The 19,115-nt window shown below is 48.6% G+C and overlaps 1 protein-coding gene across 17 annotated transcripts in view; it reads right to left on the reverse strand.

Moving 5' to 3' along the window:
• Ptpru (protein tyrosine phosphatase, receptor type, U) overlaps nt 1-19,115 on the reverse strand; it is a 74,321-nt gene that overhangs the window by 37,329 nt on the left and 17,877 nt on the right. For all 17 annotated transcript variants that reach the window (NM_001415049.1, NM_001191575.2, XM_087660121.1 and 14 more), the window contains 8 exon segments: nt 324-426; nt 736-937; nt 1,199-1,308; nt 5,540-5,848; nt 17,480-17,773; nt 18,205-18,379; nt 18,645-18,760; nt 18,866-18,947. In NM_001415049.1, coding sequence (NP_001401978.1) covers nt 324-426; nt 736-937; nt 1,199-1,308; nt 5,540-5,848; nt 17,480-17,773; nt 18,205-18,379; nt 18,645-18,760; nt 18,866-18,947 — 1,391 coding nt within the window.

Consider the following 19,115-nt stretch of genomic DNA (forward strand, 5'->3'; position numbering starts at 1 on the left):
CCTTCTAGGATTCTACCTCTGTACCTCCAGAAACAGAACTAGCTAGAAAACACAAGGCCCCTTCTCCTGAATGTCTGATTAACCACCCCGGCAAGGCCTAAACCTTTCCTTCCCCAAACCTGACACTGTCCAGGAAACCCATGACTGTCACCAGCAGAGGCCTGTGGTCTTGGCTGGGAAGAAGTGGTTCCAACCTTTCCTCTGCCCAGAATCATGGAGGACCTTCCTCAACTCTGAGCCCAGGCGGGAAACAGGGTAACCAGACAGCTGGCCAAATCAGAGGTGAGGCCTGCTGCCTACCCTCTCCTCACAGGCTTTCCCACCTGATGGGTGCTCCTCGGCCCTGGGCCGGCCTCAACAGCACAGTGATGGTGTTCTCAGACTCGCCCAGGGGTGACGGCATGTCGGCATAATCAAAGCTGGGTGCTGAGAAGAGACAGAGACACAAGCATGGAGCCTGGCCGCTGGACCAGGAAGACCAGACCTCTGGCACCCCAGACTTAACATCGTGTTCCCTTGATCTAAGCTTCCCTGGCCACTGATCTTAGGCACTGACCTCTGACCTCAGACCTCTGACCTCAACTGATTCACCCACTATAATCTCCTGACTCCTTACTGCAGCCTTTAAGTGGTTTTCATTTACCTTACTAAGGTCCTCTGTACTCACATGGGCTGCTCTACCCCTCTGTATTCTAGGAGCCCTGAGATCCCGGGCCCCATCCCAGGGAAGCTCACCTGAGATGTTGGTGGTTATCTCGGTGAGAGCCGCCTGGCCAAAGCCCTTGCTTGTACGAGCACGCACAGAGAACAGGTATGTGGTGCCGGGTTGCAGGTTGGAGAAGACATGGTAAGTCTCATTTCGGAGTTTGGAGATGGTGCGTCTCGGGCCGGGCACGTTCACCGCTGGGTCTGAGGACTCAATGCTTTGGTAGCTGATCTGGGGGTAGGAGGAGCAGGTAGGTGGCACAGGACAGGGATGGGTCTCCAGGAACCCCACCCACCCACTATATTCCACAGAAACTAGAGGAGCACTGGGCCTGCCCTGCTCAGAGTTCACGGGGCACTAACCCTGGCCATCGTGGAAGCAGCTTTGAGGCCGCCTCTGTCCTCCCACACGCCTCTCTCCATATCACAGCCCAGCAGGAACTTTGACCCTTTGACCTCCCACTTCCCACCTCCCACCAGGGCCCCTGCTCACCTCATACTGAGTGATGAGGCCATTGGGTTCCTGGGGCTCCTCCCACTTGAGAAAGATCATGTCCTCTAGTGGGGTGAAGGTGAGAGACTCAGCGGCGATCCCACCAGGCACTGGAAGGGAAGGGTGGAGGCAGAGAGAAAGAGGCTCTGATTCGTGCTTCAACCTTGCCCCCTCCTAACAGTTCCGCTTGGGCTGTTTAGCCTCCCTGAACCTCAGCCTTGGCATCTATGAAATGGACACGACACCGCATCTCTCTCACCAGAACTAGACAATGTGAGGCGTGCAAAAGTTCAAACCCCACATGGCCCATCCACAGGGATAACGGTTTCCTTCCTCTCAGGGGTGAGCAGGTTCCATTCCGGCTCCTGCTCAGGCTGGTAGCTTTCAGGAAATGCAGATATTTACCAGAGAAAGGGAAACAATTGCAACAGGGGGTCGGGATCATGGGTGGAGATGTTTTCCCTTCTAAAATGAACTTAATTACATAAACAATCTCAGTGAGACTGAAGAAACTTAACAGCACTGACAATTACATTATACACGTGCTATGAAAATTTCCACGCCGGCACTGCGAGGCATGGGTCAGTTTGGCTGGGACTGCAGTATACACTCTTAATGCCAAACACAGCGGAGGGGAGGAGGGAGGCAGCTTCTGGCCAGGAACACCCTTTGAGAAACCTTTCTGAGGGACTGAGGTGGGGGGTGAGGGGTAATCCAGCAGGAACAATGGATAAAAATCAGTGAAAGCTGGGCTGCAGAGTTGGCCCAGTGGGTAAAGCATGAGGACCTGGGTTTGGATCCCCAGCACCCATGCAAAAGCCAGGCGCTTGGTGCACATCTGTAACCCGGCACTGGGGGTGAGAGGGCAGAGACGGGGATTTCTCGGAACTGGATGGCCAGCCAGCCAAACAGAAACAAGGAGATCCAGGCTCAGTGTAACCTTGCCTCAAAAAATAAGGCAGAAAGCAATGGAGGAAGACACCCAACATCAGCATTTCTGGCCTACACACACACACACACACACACACACACACACACACACACACACACAGAGTTGGGAATGAGCACACACTCATACTCACATATACACAGAGGGGGTGAGCACACACACTCACACACACTCCTATCCATACTCTCTCTCTCTCTCTCTCTCACACACACACACACACACACACACACACTCACATACTCAGAGAAGGAGTGAGCACACACTCATACTCACATATACACAGAGGGGGTGAGCACACACACTCACACACACTCCTATCCATACTCTCTCTCTCTCTCTCTCTCACACACACACACACACACACACACACACACACACTCACATACTCAGAGAGGGAGTGAGCACACACTCATACTCACATATACACAGAGGGGGTGAGCACACACACTCACACACACTCCTATCCATACTCTCTCTCTCTCTCACACACACACACACACACACACTCACATACTCAGAGAGGGAGTGAGCACACACTCACACACACTCACACACATTCTCTCTCACACACACACACTCACATACACACACACTCTCTCACACACATACACACATGCACACATGCATGCATATGCACATACACACACATGCACACATGCATGCACACGCACACACACACAGAGTTGGGGATGAGCACACACTCATACTCACATATACACAGAGGGGGTGAGCACACACACTCACACACATACACACACTCATATCCATACTCTCTCTTTCTCTCTCTTTCTCTCTCTATCTCTCTCTCTCTCTCTCTCTCACACACACACACACACACACACACACACACACACACGGGGGGGAGGAAGAAGGGCAAGCACAGAGAGAGAGAGAGAGAGAGTTTGAGTTGAGCACGCACACAAATATACAGTGAGAGCTGAGCATTCAGTTAAAGCAAGAATTTCCCAAGATCATTCTCCACCTACCCAAACGGTTTAAAAAAAAGTCAGTTCTCAGGTCAGCAAAGTCACAGACCCACAAAGGTTTCATTCACCACCAGTGGAGTATAAATTGGCACGATTGGAAGGCCGTCTAGCTAAAACCTACTAAAGATGAACACACGCCCTTGCAATCTAGCCATTCTCTCCTACACACACCCACACGACGAATGAATATCTACCAAAAATAATCTGCCCAGACTTTCTTCAAAGCATTGCTCAAAGCAACCCCAAATCGGAATCCACCTGGATACTTCCCAAAAGTTAGCAGAAAGTAGATGCGGAGGGCTGGTTTGTAGAACGAACCACGTAGTCCTGAGGACGGATTTGCTAGCACCATGCATGCCACAGTCAGATCTCCCAAGAGCATAAAGTTCACAGAAACAAGCGGGCACAAAGCAAACATCTACTGCATGGTTCTGCTTCACAAAGCCCAGAACAACAACAACGAATCCACACATAACGTTATCTGTCAGGACAGTGGTTACCCTTGGGAGGTGGTGAGTGCAGGGAGTGTTAGTGGCCCCCTGGAGGGTGGGGATGTGATTTCTTCATTTGGATGTGAGTTTCCTGAAGTGTCCGGGCTATGAGAATTCGTTGGACTGACTTAGGTTAAGCACCCTAGATGATGGAATGGACTGCCCATAGCCCTGGGGACAAACGGACATGCAGAGATGGTGAGAATAGATTAGTCTGGTGTTTAACTATGGGTTGTGCAAAGCTGTGGGGCCATGCTTGCTCCTCCCCTGGAAAGTCCTCAGTGCTTATGCAGATACTGGAGGTGAGTGGTGTCCAGGGAAAGTCAATGAGGTGGGCTGAATTCTATATGGGCTACTGCTATAAATAGAACCTATAAAACATATATATGCATGTATTCATGTATGTACATATATATGCATACATGTATGAATGTATGTATATTACATATGCAATAGAAAACTGCACACATGGGCAACTGGAAAACCTCTGAGTCAATCCTCCTTTAGTTTTCTGGAAATCTGCAGGGATGTAGAGAAGGCTTTGGGCATGCGCTGGCCTTAGAGCGCAGTTTCTAAGAGTGGCAGGCAGGTCTGCTGGATGTGGTGGTGCAGAGCTGTAAGCCCAGCAGTTAGGATAGAGAAGTGAAAGGACCAAAAAGACCAACCTAAATTCAAGGACAACCTGTATGACAAGTCACACACACACACACACACACACACACACACACACACACACACCTAAGTGCTTAGATATTAAGCAAAGTGGACAGTCGGTGGTAGTGCACAACTTTAATCCCAGCACTCGGGAGGCAGAGGCAGGTGGATGGACTCTATGAGTTTGAGGCCAGCCTGGACTACAGAGTGAGTTCCAGAACAGCCAAGGCTAAACAGAGAAACCCTGTCTTTAAAAGAAAAAGTCCACCCACCTCCTTTCCCAAGAAAAAAGGAGAGAGAGAAAAAGAAATTAATTCTAATTTCTTTTAGTAATTGTCAAAGTAATCTAAATGACTTTTGAGTCAAAGAGGAAATTATGACAGCAATTAGAGAAGGTTTTAAGCTGAATGGTAATGAAAACAGAGTGTATGGGTGGGCTGAGGACAGAGCTCGGTGCCACAGAACGCATGCTCACTATATACAAGTCTGGGGTAGAGCCCTGAATACGGACAGTGACAAACACCATAGGCTGCCGCTTAAGCAGGGCATAAAGAAAACACACAGCTTTCAATGCACGCATTAGAATTAGGCTCAAGCCAAGCACGGTGGCTCAAGCCAACAATTCCAGCACCAGACCAACAATTCCAGTGCAGAGGAATCGGAAGCAAGAGGATTAGAAGTTGAGGCCAGGCTCTGCTTCATAGCAAGACCATGTGAGAAAAGGGGACGGGGTAGGGTGTGGGGGCAGCATAAAGTTTCAGAAAGCTTAAAGTGGGGTTGGAGAGATGGCTCGGTTGGTAAAGTGCTTGCTAGGCAAACAGGAGGACCCACCCAGATTTGGATCCCCCAGCACCCACATAAAAGCCAGGCAGAGTAGTGCACGTGAGAAACCCCAGTCCTCAGGGGAGTGAGGCAGATCCCTGGGGCTTGCTAACCAGCCTGGCTGGCCTGCTGCTGAGGTCCTGGTTCAGTAAGAGGCTGGCTCAAAACACAAGGCAGAAAGTGACTGAATACATCCAAATCTATCTCACAGGTGAAAATGGTTATTAAAACCCTTGCCGTGGGGTAAATTCCTGGTCCAAATTAGCTGCTGACGTCTTCCAGACTTTTAAAGAAGAAATTACCCTAACCAAAGAACCATAGTCTCTCCAGGAATGAGTAATGGTCACCACTGCCTTGCTAGAGTCCCCTACATGAATCCGAGCATTGGCCCTGGGTCTGGGGACGCTCGGGACTCCGGGAATCTGGCCTGCACTCTTACCATCTTCATCTGTCTGGAAGGTGACCTCCTTGCCCTCCTTGCGCCCCTCAGGGTTTGTGAGAATCAGACGCACGTGGACGTTCCTGAACGGCAGCAGATTCTTGATGGTGTAGCGGCTGGCGCCCCGCTCCATCTTCACACACTCCCGGATGGTCTGGTTGTGGCTGCCGCCCAGGGTGTAGTGATAACAAAGGGACACAGCATAGGTATGACAACGCGTGACATTGTAGCCCAGGGGCTCCCACTGCAGGGTCAGCTGACGAGCCTGGATCTCAGCAAAAGCCAGGCCCTTGGGGGCCCTCGTGGGCTCTGGAGACATAGAAAGCAGGGCAAAGGTTGAGGAAATGGGAAAGAAAAAAGGAGAGGAAGGAACATCAATCAGCTGCCGGAAATCATTCCTCCTCCCCTGATCCCCAACCTCCGCCCCCTGCCACCTTCAGAACTGAAGAGACTAATACTGGAGTACTCTCTGGAGTAAAGTGACAGGCGTCTGAATCCTGGCCCTACCATCTGCAGCTGGCAATCACAGGCCTGAGAGATTCCACCACTCTCAACCTTAGTTTCCTGAACCGCAGACCTAGATTTGGGTCCCCAGCACCCTCAGAGAAGCAAGGCCCCCTGGGAAGACGGCTAGACTACACTGTGATTGTCATGGTAATACAAGTGAACCAGGGATAGGAAATGTTAACACAGCCCATAACCCCTCGGAAGTAATGATTATTAGGCCACTGAGATGGCTCAGTGGTAAGGACTTGGCCAAGCCTAATGACCTGAGTTCAATTCCTGAGACCCACAAGGTAGAAGAAAAGAACTATCTCTATGGGGTTGTCCTTTGACCTCAATATTCACAGGGTAGCCCCCCACCAACATACACACATGAGATAGATAGATAGATAGATAGATAGATAGATAGATAATAGAAGATAGATAGATAATAGAAGATAGATAGATAGATAGATAGATGATAGAAGATAGATGATAGATAGATAGATGATAGACAAATGATAGATGATAGATAGATGATAGAAGATAGATAGATAGAGATAGAGAGATAGACAGACAGATAGATGATAGGTAGATGATAGAGAGATAAGATAGATATATCAATGTAAAACAAAACCTTTAGCTACTATGAGCATAGTGGCACAGACCTATAATCCCAGCACTCAGGAGGACAGCCTGGGCTACCTAGTGAGACCCTGTCTCAAAATAAAAAGGTGTGCTATAATTAGTATAATTTACCCCATAGTTTGAGAACATTCTGAACAACACCGGGCCAATCAAAATCAATCCATGGCTATTTTCTTCATTTACTAATTCTAAACTTATGGTAAAAACCATCTATAGTGATTATACAGAGAGGGACTACAGTAATATATACAAGCCAGGATGATGGGAGCTAGGACAGCAAATGGCACATGACAGAGGGTGTGTGGAAAGCAGAAATGGGAACCCCTGTCATTGTGTCCAAGGTGGGGCTCTCTCTATGGGTAAGGTGAGTTCCCCAAGGGCCAAAGCCACAGGGAAACTGCAGTCTGCCAGCAACAATAACGCTGGCGGTTAATACATAGAGCATTTGGAAGTGGCCAGCATCTTTCTGGAGGCTTCGAAATGATTTGTCTTTGTTGAACCATGAGAAGGGGCTGCCACTGATCTGCCATACAAGGAGAAGACAGAGGCATGGAGCTCAGGTGATGAGGCCATACTCACAAAATCAAAGGTGAAGCTAGGATTGAAACCCAGTCAGGCTGGCACCAGAACTCACACTCTTATCTGCCTCTGCCCTGGTCCTCAGGAGGAATTCACCTAATAGTCACAGCCATGCCACAGAGAGACACAGCTGTTCCAACAGGAGGGACAGGCAGGCCGAGCTACACAGTCTCTTAATGGCTCCATAGGCTAAAATATGTCCCCATTTTGTAAATAGAGAAACTGGGGGCCTGGAGAGATAATTCAGGAGGTAAAAATGTTTGCTTTTCGAGGGCAAAGACAGAGTTCGATTGCCAGAGTCCACATAAAAATGGAATGGGTGGTACCTGCTTGTAATCCCAGGAGGCGAGGCACACAGATCGCTGGGACTCAGTGGTAAGACAATTTAGCTTATCTGGTGAGCTCTGGGGAACCGAGAGACCATCTCCCAGCACAAGGATTGGAATATGGTTCCCAAGACACACGTGGCAGAAGAAAAGTACCGCCTCCTGCAAATTGCCCTCTGACCTCCACGCAAGTATATGATACTCACAGACAAACACACACACCTCACAGACACATACACAGAAACATACACACACAACCATACACACCACACAGAGAGACCCAGACATACATAACACATACTCAACACATGTACACAATCACACACACGCGCGCGCGCGCACGCACACACAGACACACACACACACACAAATACACAGACAAAGACAGAGGCGCACATGTACATGAGACATGCACACACAACACATACACATATCACATACACCCCATACACATACTACATAAGCAGATCCCACACGTACATACCGTATCACACACACACACACAAAAACACATCACACACACACATGCAACATATACACATCACACACACACAGAGAAAGACAGAGACACACACATACATGACACATGCACACATACCACATACACACCACACACCCACACAACACATGCACACATCACACACACCCCACACATACCATACAGACTCCACACATACATACCATATCACACACACACAAACCACACAACACACACACACACACACACGCATGCACACATGCACACACACACATATACACCCTGCTTCCAAAGTGAAACCAGGAGAGACCCTGGGCTCAGCCCATACCCCTCTGTCTGCCTTGAGCAGCCTGTGATCTTAAACCTCTGAAAAGGAAAATGCCAAGATGCTTCCAAGAATCCTTTATCCTTCACTACCTGATTCGGGGACACTTGAATCCATGCCTCAGAAGTTCTGTGAATGCCTACCTTCCTTTAAAGTGTCCCATCAGGGTTCTTAGGACCCCTCCATGAGCAGCTGAGAAGACCCTGTGACTTAGCCCCTTTTGGAGGTTGAGGAGGACCCTAGGGTTACCGTCCACGACAGTTTATTCAGCAGCCACCTTATAGAAGACACATCTGGAGACATCAGTTCACATTCCCAACACAGGAGTGCACGGGTGACAATTGTCAACCTAGAAGCTGAGCACAGCAAGTTCCTGATCCCACCCAGCTTTCATTTCTTTCCTAAGCCAGTCAGGAGGCAAGTCTTCATTGCCTTGCAGTGAACAGCAAGGCAGCCATCAGAGAGAGACTGCAAATTTCAGAAGCTGCTAACAAGGCCTACATCTTGACTGGCTCCCTTCTCCCCAAAAGCCAAACACACTCATGTCCCATCCCACACAGACAGTTTGGTGTGGTCCCTGCTCTGCAGCTCTGGGATGGCCTGTGTGCATCGTACCAGGGCTTTGACAGGAGCCAATTTACCACCCGTCTTTTCTCTTGTGAGAGTGGGGCTCAGACCAGCTCTGCCCACAATACCCTGTGCCCGGAATGCCCACCCACCTTCCTTCCTGTCCTCCTACAGGATTTGGATAAGGACAGGTCAAGTTCAAGGTACACTGGCTAGACAGAAGCTTAAGACTTCAGTGAGCAAGACTGCAAGGGGTTACACTACCACCACCAGCAGCAGCCACTGTCACCTTAGCCTGACTCCTGGGGATCAGTCTTTCTAAGGAAAATGCTACCTTCAGAACATCCAGAGCATCCCAGTTTTCAAAAGAGTTAGAGATTCAGACTTTTTATACTGCAATACCCAGATTTCTGAGCCCTAACAACCCACCCAGGCTACTTAAAAGCACTGCTTATGACTCAAAACAGCAGCCTCTGCCACGGAGGATAAACGCTAGCTTAGGTGGGTATCTTTCTTTCTAGCAGCTGAGGAACCCTGGTCTGCCCAAGAAAGGAAGGCTTACCTTGCCTCTTCTCTTCAATCCTAAGCAGATCCAGGGTCTCGAACACCATGTTGACCAAGACTGGTATGCTGACTGAAGGGTGTGAATCCAAGAGTCTCTCTACTTCCAAATGCCACCAGCCACAAGACACTCCCTAACACACTGGCAAGGAGGAGTTCAGAGACCAAGAATCCCTATGCAGGTGAATCCCACAGGCCACTCAGATACCAGAGGGTAGGGGACTTGGGAAAGGAAGACACACATAACTTCTATTAAATTAACCCAGCATGGGTTGACTGTAATAACGTCATTGAGCATTATAACGCCAACAACTGCCTCTGCCCGTGGAAAGAGCTTTAAACAGGGTCAAGTGCATCCAGGTTCACATCCCACATCCACTCCTCACTAGCTCTGCCACTCCAGGGAAGTTACCTAACTCTTCTGAATCACGGATGCCAACAGAGAAAATAACACTTACTTCAAAACGGTGACATATCCCAGCACTGGGTGAGAAGGGGTCAGAGGACCAGAAGTTCTAGGTCATTCTCAACTGCCAAGCAAGTTCAAGGCCAGCCTGAGGCACATAAGGCCCTGGCCCCCAAAACAATCAACAAAACCAGTTCCTTTAAAGACCAAATATAAGCCAGGCATAGGCCTGTAACCCCAGGCCTTAGGAGGTAGAAGCTTCTTAATGAGGCAATCCTTTAATAAGGTTCATCTCCTTGTAATACTTCATAACTGTAATTTAGCCACAGTTAGGAATTGTTATGTAAATATCTGTGTTTTCCAATGATCTTAGGTGACCCCTATAAAAGGACTGTCCGACCCCCAGGTGGTTCCAAAGACTGCTGGGCTAGAGGATCAAGACGTCAAGGTTATCCTCAGCTACATAGCAGCTAGGGGTTAGCTTGGGCTAAATGAGATCATGCCTCAAAACAAACATAAGAAAAAAGGAAAATATAAGCATCACGTGGGACCTGGTAAACCAGAGCACCCAGCCAATAGTAATCAATAAAGAACCGTGTGCACCAAAGCGAGACTTCTGTAGCAACATGAATTAGCAGAAGCATGGCGCAAAGCAGTAACATGTCCGAGCCCTTCTTCTAATCACTCCTGACTGTTTACCCTAAAGAATATGATTCAGGAGAATAAAAGGAACAGCAAGCATTTAATTTTTTCGATGTCGTATTACAATAATAAGGATATAGAGACAAACAACCCAGCAATCTGGGGACACAGTGAATGTCTGCTGGCAGTAACATAATTACAAACGGTGTCGCACACGGACCGGCAACCAAGCAAACGAAGCAGAATCCTGAGCACACCCGCTCCATCCCAATGGCAAGCAGTAGAAATGTGCAGTGGAGACATATGGATGGAGAACGGAACAAGACAGAAAATTTAAGGCAGCTGTTGAGCTAGGATGGTGATTCAGAGGACTTTTTTTTTAAGCCTTTTACTGGTGCAATATTATTGTTTTTACAGTAAATAATAGAGTGAAGGGAATTGTGGGCCTGCAGAGCCCAACAACACAGCTGTCCAAGAGCAAAACAATCCCGGGCCTGTAATGACGCCAAAGAGGAGCCTGTCATTAGGAGGGGATCTACCCACCTGGCCCTGCCCCAGTCCCACCCTTGGCTAGCCTGAGGAAAGTGGGTATCTGTACCTGACACCGGAAGTCAAGAGGTGACAGCTGCATGGCTAAGGCTGATTCTCAGTCTGAAGGATCTAACACCACCTTCGATGAGGGTGGCACTGTACCATGACCTGGATCCCAGACTGAATAGAAAGGAGCCGGGAACCGAGCACCAGTACCCAGTATTCTGTTCTCCCTGCCTTCGAGCTCCAGCTGCCCTGACAGCCCCGTCAGGATGGACTGTACCCTCCAACTGTGAGCCGGGATCAACAGTTCTGCAAGCTGTTTATCACAGCAGCAGGGAAGAAGCTAAGACACCAGCTCTGCCCCTGGCTCTGCTGTGAACCACTGTGCAGATTTGGTCAAGTGACTGAATCTCTGGATCTTATTCATCTGTAAAATGGGAACTATCAAAAGTTACGGCTGTTTGGTAATAGCCTCGGATCATGGGGACTTGAGTCAAGCTGTAGGGGATGGGGGGGGGAGCTCCGAGAAAAATAACCCACACTCTGCTCCCAGACAAACCACAAAAAATAGCTGCACATCCTGGAGCTGTGAGTGTGTGTGTGTGTATGTATGTACCTGTGTGTATATATGTGTATGTGTGAGTACCTGTGTGTATATGTGTATGTGTGTGTGTACCTGTGTGTATATATGTGTATGTCTGTGTGTACCTGTGTGTATATATGTGTATGTGTATGTACCTGTGTGTATATATGTGTATGTCTGTGTGTACCTGTGTGTATATATGTGTATGTGTATGTACCTGTGTGTATATATGTGTATGTCTGTGTGTACCTGTGTGTATATATGTGTATATGTGTGTGTACCTGTGTATATATATGTGTATATGTGTGTACCTGTGTGTATATATGTGTATATGTGTGTGAGTGTACCTGTGTGTATATATGTGTATATGTGTGTGTACCTATGTGTATATGTGTATATATGTGTGTGTATATATTATATATGTATATTTATGTATGTATGCATCTATCTATCTATCTATCTATCCATCCTTCAGCCTCTCTAACTGTATTCAACCTTCATCCCTCAGAAAGCTTGAGGCCCCTCACTGATCCAATAAAGCAGTCTTAGCCTGTTGAAACTGAGGCTGTCTGCCTCTCTGCCTCATTTTCATACATGGATGATGTGCCCCGTGTGTGTGTGTGTGTGTGTGTGTGTGTGTGTGTGTGTGTGTGTGTGTGTATGCTGGAGTCCTCTGCCTCCACACAGTGATTACAGGCACACACTACCGCACTCATCTCATTTCTGTTGCTGACAGCAAGCATTTCCCCAGCCCCACAACCTGGGTCCTTGACCCCACTGTCTGATTGCTAGCAAGTCCCGTCCCCATCTGCACACTCAGGGGGCACACTCAGGGGAGTGCAACAGAGATTTTTCCATGGGCTTCAAGCTCTGATTTCTTTTATTCTAAGTGGCAAATCAAAACCGCCTTCGAAACCATATTGCTGACGGCTGTCACTTCCTGGAGAGCCTGTGGTGTGCCAGGCACACTACTTCACACATACGTAATACGCCCCCCTACAATTGCCCAGATTAACCCAAAACACAGCAGGACCCCCGTGGACTCATCTTCACAAGCCCATCTCCACATTTACACTCCCCAAAAATCTCTACAGGAGGGTTCCAATCTCAACAGTATCGAAGCTTCGGATCAGTTAAGTGTCACTGGACAGCTGTCCCTGGCCTCTACCTCTTCACACTGGTAGTACCCATCACCAGTGGCCAGTATGGCTGACAGCATGTCTCCGGACACCACCAAACGTCGCCTAGGAGAGAGAATCACCCCTGTTGAGAACACTGACAACAGAGATGTGATCCCACAACATGGCTTTAAATGCCATCAACACCCTCTCTGTACTGACAACTTTCAGATTCGTACCAGCAGCCCGCACCCTTCCCTCAGCCCCTCCATCATCCGTTCAGCTGCCTGGTAGCGATCGCCACTGGCACATTTAATGGCATCTCAAAGTCATTGTGTCCAAGGCACGGCTCCTGATCTATGACGCTCCCCAGGTCAGCCCCTCCAACTCTGCTGCTGTGGGCTTCTTTGTGACAGCTCCATCCGTCCAGTTACTCAAGTAAAACACCTTGGAGCACCCCGGGCTCCCTCTATTTCTTTCTCCTTCATCCCTTAGCAGATCCATCAGCAGATGCCGCTGACTTCTGAACCAACCAAGCTGAGCAGCTTGTCGTGTCACTGTCATCTTGGTCACTTCCACTCGGCTCCCAGCTCCTGTCTCTGACTGCAATAACTGCAGGCGCTTCCTGTGTGTCTCTTTCAGGAACCTTTGCCCTCTGTCTCAGTTTGGCTCTCTGCTGCTATGATAAACATGATGACCAGAAGCAGCCTCGGGAAGAAGATGTTTATTTGGCTTACACTTCCACACCATGGAGATATATGTGTGTGTGTGTGTGTGTGTGTGTGTGTGTGTGTGTGATGTGTCTGTCTCTCTGTCTCTGTCTGTCTCTGTCTCTGTCCTCTCTCTCTCTCTCTCTCTCTCTCTCTCCTCAGCCTGCTTTCTTATAAGACCTAAGACAACCTGCCTAAAGGCCACCCACATCATTCATTCATCAAGAAGATGCCCCACCGATAAGCTCACAGGACAACCTGATACACACATTTCCTTCATTGAGGATCCCTCTTCCTAGGTGCTTTGTCTGTTGTCCAGTAAGCAAGAACCTAACCAGTACACCCCCCTATAGTCAATCCTCCAAGAACTCTCCAGAGCAGACCAGACCACCAGTTGCACGTGCTCAATCCTGTCCTCCTACCCCTGCGGTCGCTACCCAGCTCGATCGCTCCCTGGTGATTCTGACATCCCAATCCCTGTTCATACATCTTCTCTCACAGGTCCCCCCCACGCCTCCAGGCCTCGGCACTCAAAGGTCTGACTGTCTGGACTGTTCCCTCCCTGCCTGTGCTCCTAGAGCACACCTGGCTCAGCCCCTCACCTCCTGCATGACTCTGCTCAAATGCCACCATCTCAGTAAGATAGTCCTTCAGCTTCTTATAAATAACAATCCTCCGCCCCCTCCCCATCTCTGTCCCCGCCCTGATTTATTCCTCCTCACGCACTTACCACCATCTGACAGACTATATATTCCACTTGTTTATTTATTTATTGTCTGCCTCCTTCTGCCAGGACACAAGCTCCCTGCAGAGACTTAAGAGGACTCAAACGCCGGTGGCCTCTGTCTAGGGTGCAGCCATGTAACCCTACCAACTGTAACATTATCTGGTACATAATAGACACTCAGTAAACACCCATTGCCCGAATCTTGATGTTATCCCATATGGTAGAGATTAACATTGTTTCCACTTACAAAACAAGAAGAATGAAGCTCTCGATGGGTACATCACCCCACCCAGACCCCTCAGCTAGAAGGCTATCACTACAGCAACACTGACCCACCAACCAAGTACCTCTCTCTCCCAAAGTCTGGCATTAAATTAGATTTTAGTTGGCCCACAAATCAGCTTTTAATAACACTTAAGAATATGAATTGCAGGCTGTCAAGATGGCTCAGTAGGTAAAAAATGCTTGCTGTCAAACCCGACAACTTGAGTTCGATCTGCAGAACCCACATGGTAGACGGAGAGAACAGACTCTAATAAGCTGTCCTCCAGCCTCCACATGAGCACTGTGGCAAGCACATGCCCACACATAGACAATAAGTAAATAAATTCGCCAAAAAAATAAAACGTAATATCAACTGTAAAAACCGTTTGACTCTTAACCTTAATGTCATACATTATTCAAAATAGACTATGGATATAAAGGTGAAACTGTTACACTCTTAGAGAAAAATAAAGTAAAAGAAGAAATAGAAAAAGATTTTTGAGAACTAAGGCTGGGCAAGGAACTCTTAGATTTAGATCCAAAAGCACTGGGCAATTTGAGAAACAGAAATTCATCAAAATTTAAAATGTTTGCTCTGAGGGGTTGGGGATTTAGCTCAGTGGTAGAGCGCTTGCCTAGCAAGCGCAAGGCCCTGGGTTCGGTCCTTAGTTCCGGAAAAAAAAAAGACAAAAAAAAAAAAGATAAAATGTTTGCTCTGGATCCATGTAAAGACAACGAGGAGACAAGATCCATACCGGGAGAAATACCTACAGATTATGCATTCATTAAACCATTAATGCATTAATAATATGTTCTACATACATCTAGAATTGTCTTAGGGTTTTAATACTGTGAACAGACACCATGACCAAGACAAGTCTTACAAGGACAACATTTAATTGGGGCCGGCTTACAGGGTCAGAGGTTCAGTCCATTATCATCAAGGTGGGAGCAGGGCAGCATCCAGGCAGGCATGGTCCTGGGAGGAGCTGAGAGTTCTACATCTTCATCTGAAGGCTGCTAGTGGAAGACTGACTTCCAGGCAGCTAGGGTGAGGGTCTTAAGCCCACAGCCACAGTGACACACCTACTCCAACAGGAGTAGTGCCACTCCCTGGGCTGAGCATATACAAACCATCACAAGTATCTAGAATGCATAAAGAACTCTCAAAACTCTACAGAAAAAAAAGCAATTCTATTAAGAAATGAGCAATGATATGAACAGGCGATCCACTGAGGAGCACAGGCGGCGGCAGTCATGTGTGGAAAGATGTTGAGCAACACTAGACTTACAGAAATGCAAATTAGGACCATGAAAGGGAGGGAGGACTCTGCTATGTAAAGCGATTGCTGCTTTCGTAGAGATCCTGGGGTTCAGTCCCCAGCAACCGCATCAGGGGATTCACATCTGCCTGTGTGACTCCAGCTCCAGGGGGGTCCCAGGGCTCTCTTCTGTCCTCCTCAGGTACCTGAGCTCATAAGTGCACATACTACAAGCACACACTCGTATACACACACACTCTAGACTATCATACATGGTTCTATTGTATAAAACACCTACAAAAACTAAATCAGGAGAGATGGAAAGTAGATTCGTGTTTGACTGGGGCTTCAGGATTAGGATGAACTAGGCGGCCCTTAAATGGCATAGGGTTCCCCCTTAATAGTGAAGACATGTTCCAAAACCAATGATTAATAGTTGCACAACACCAGAGATACTTAATGCCTCTAAACTATAAACTTTAATGACTGACATGGACGAATACAGATCATATTGTAATAAATCTGTTACCAAAAAAAATTTCAAAAACGTTATATACTGCATGATGTCATTTATGGAACATTCTAGAGAAAACTCTAGAAATGAAGGACTGATCTGTGGTTACCAAAGGGTGGGAGGAGGAAGAGAAGTGGGTGTGGTCTAAAACAGCAATGGGAATCGTATATAGGGACACTGACTGCTCGGGCTTCCCACGGTATACACAAACCCACAAAGGTGATAGATTACATAAAACTAATTACACAAACACAGGAAACTGGGGGAGTCTGTTACAGTATCTATGGAGTCTATGGATGTCAATTTGTTGTTACATTTTTGTTACGTTGTATACATTGTTTTTCAGCTGCACATCTGGCTTGGGGGTGAGGGCACAAGCATACCACAGCACACATCTGGAAGTCAGAGGTCATCTTATAAGAATGGGTTCTCGCCTTCCATCCTGTGAGTCTCTATGCCATCAGGGTTGGCTGCAAGCACCTTCTACCTGCTGAGCCATCTTGCCAGCCTCAGATGTCAATCTTTATTGTAAAATTAAACTATAGTCATCCAAAATAGAACTATTGTGGAAAACATGACAGGGTAAGGAGGCTGTGTTCTTAACAACAGCACATGAATCTACATGGAGAATCTTCACCTCTCACTAAGAAAATTCCAGAAACAACAGCACACTGACATCACAGAGAACCCTGCTGTCTGTTTCTCTTCTTCTTAGTCTTCTGGGTGCAGGTGAATCAGGGGTCCTTAGCAATTGCTACTTTATCCTCCTACACAAAGGAGAGCTGACTTCTGACTCAGCACCAGGTCCAGGCAAGCCAGACAAAACCCATCACACAGGATTTTTAATTGATAGTGTTTAAGAATCTGCACCTAGCCAATTAAGAGTTCTAGACCCATCTCTGCCACTTACTGGCTGTGTGTTCTTTGTCCAGTTGCCTAACATCTCTGTCTCAGTCACATCGTCTGTGAAGTAGCTATGACAACAACCTACCACCGGGCTCTGGTAAGTTTCCAGGTTTGTTTTCTTGGTCTGCCTTTTTGTTTTGGTTTGGTTGGGAGGGCAGGGTCATAGTGTGTTTTTCTTTGTCTCGTTTGTTTATCTCATTTTATTTTTTTGAGATAAGCTATAGAGAAATAGCCCAGGCTATTTTGTATATGTATGTGTGTCAGGAGGCCTTGCTACCACTGTGGAAAAGGGCCTCCCCCAACCTACCTGCGCACTTGGTCCGGCTGAGCAGTGGTGGCCCTGGGCGGCCTGTGCCTCCATCTCCCGGGCGGGTAAGCAGCACGCTGATCTCATACTCAGTGTCCGGGTCTAGATGCCACAGCTTGTAGGTCTGCAGGTTGACAGCGTGAACCTCGGCCCACGGGCCCCGTGCCATTCGGTACTCGATCTCCTTGCGCACGATCGGCCCGTCGCCAATGATGGAGTTGGTGTTGAGCTGGATGATGAGGTAGGTGGGGCCTGCACGCAGCAGCTGTGGGGGCGCGATGGGGGTGGGAGGCTCTGCGAGGATATGCAGAAGAGGAGGAGCCTACTAAAGCCACCATGTGGCCCTAGAACTCCATAACTCAGCCACGCCCACTCCAAACTCACAAGCCTGGGGAATCTCAGCACACTGGTTGGGTTATATCACCTGAAAGATGCATGGAGATACAGCCCCACTCCCTGTGTCCTCTTCTTATGTGGCCAGTCCATCCCTCAGCTGGGAGACACTGTTCAAGTCACAGCTAGAAACTAACTCGACAACCTACTCCGTCCCCATCACGAGACCCTCTCGTTCTCCCAGGTCCCTCAAGCTGCTACCAAGCGTTGGGCTAAACCTGCCCTGGGACCCGCACCAAGTCTTCTAAGGAGCTAGCTCCGTGCACAACCCTACAGACTCCGCCCTATCCTAGCCCCTCTCCTCGGGTCTTCCTCAAGGTCAATCCGCTGACCTTTGACGATGAGCTCTGCGAAGTTGGAGACTCCAGCACCGCGCGGGGCCTGGGACACGCAACGGTACAGATCCTGCTCCGAGCGGCCTACAGAGGCCAGTGGAAAAGTGGCCAGGAAGCGACGGTGACTGATGTGCCGCACCCCAGCCGCAGGCACTAGCACCCCACTCTGCCGCTAAAGAGAAAAGGGGATGGGAGAATCAGGAAGCATTCCAGCCTGGCAGTGTATACAAGTCCCTATTGAGGATCCTGGAACAGGCCTCCACCCTGGGGTTAAGGGGATCCCAGCTGGCAGAGCACAGCCTAGGGAAGGCAAGACACAATGTAGACAGATACTGGCGTATGAAAAGAGGACCCAAAACCCCAAAGGGGAACCAAGCTGAGGAGGCAAAAGGTCCTCGGCTACCTTCCTGAGCCAAGTCTATGTGGGGCGCCCTCACCTGCAGGAAGAAACGCTCTGCCTCTGCAGCTCTGCCTGCTGCCATGCATTGGAAGGATGCATTCTGGCCCGCATTGACCTCCACGTCTCCAAGGCGGGAGAAGTGAGGGGCCTTCGCTGTGGGGAAAACAGGCAGAGCCCCAGCATGAGCTGGGCCTGCATGCCCTGCAGGCAGGAGCCAAGGTTACCCTCCTCCTTCTGTCGGGGTGGACTGGGACTCACCGCAGGGATGGCTGAATAGCAAGATGTCATCTAAGCCTATGTAGCCCTTATGGTCTGGGGAGATGAGAGCCTCAAACAGCACCTGAGGGGATGGGAGGCCAATTGTCAAAGTGACATCCCTCTAGCCCAGCTTGGGCCCCAACCAGAACTCTCTCCCACATCCAGTGCCAGCCCTGCTTGCTCACACAGACCCTCACTACCAAGCCAGCTGGTTCAGGGCTGTGGGCAGAGAAAGTAAAGTCACAGTTAA

The sequence above is a fragment of the Rattus norvegicus genome, chromosome 5 (assembly GCF_021556685.1).
Source record: "Rattus norvegicus strain SHRSP/BbbUtx chromosome 5, alternate assembly SHRSP_T2T, whole genome shotgun sequence".
NCBI classification, from domain to species: Eukaryota; Metazoa; Chordata; class Mammalia; order Rodentia; family Muridae; genus Rattus; species Rattus norvegicus.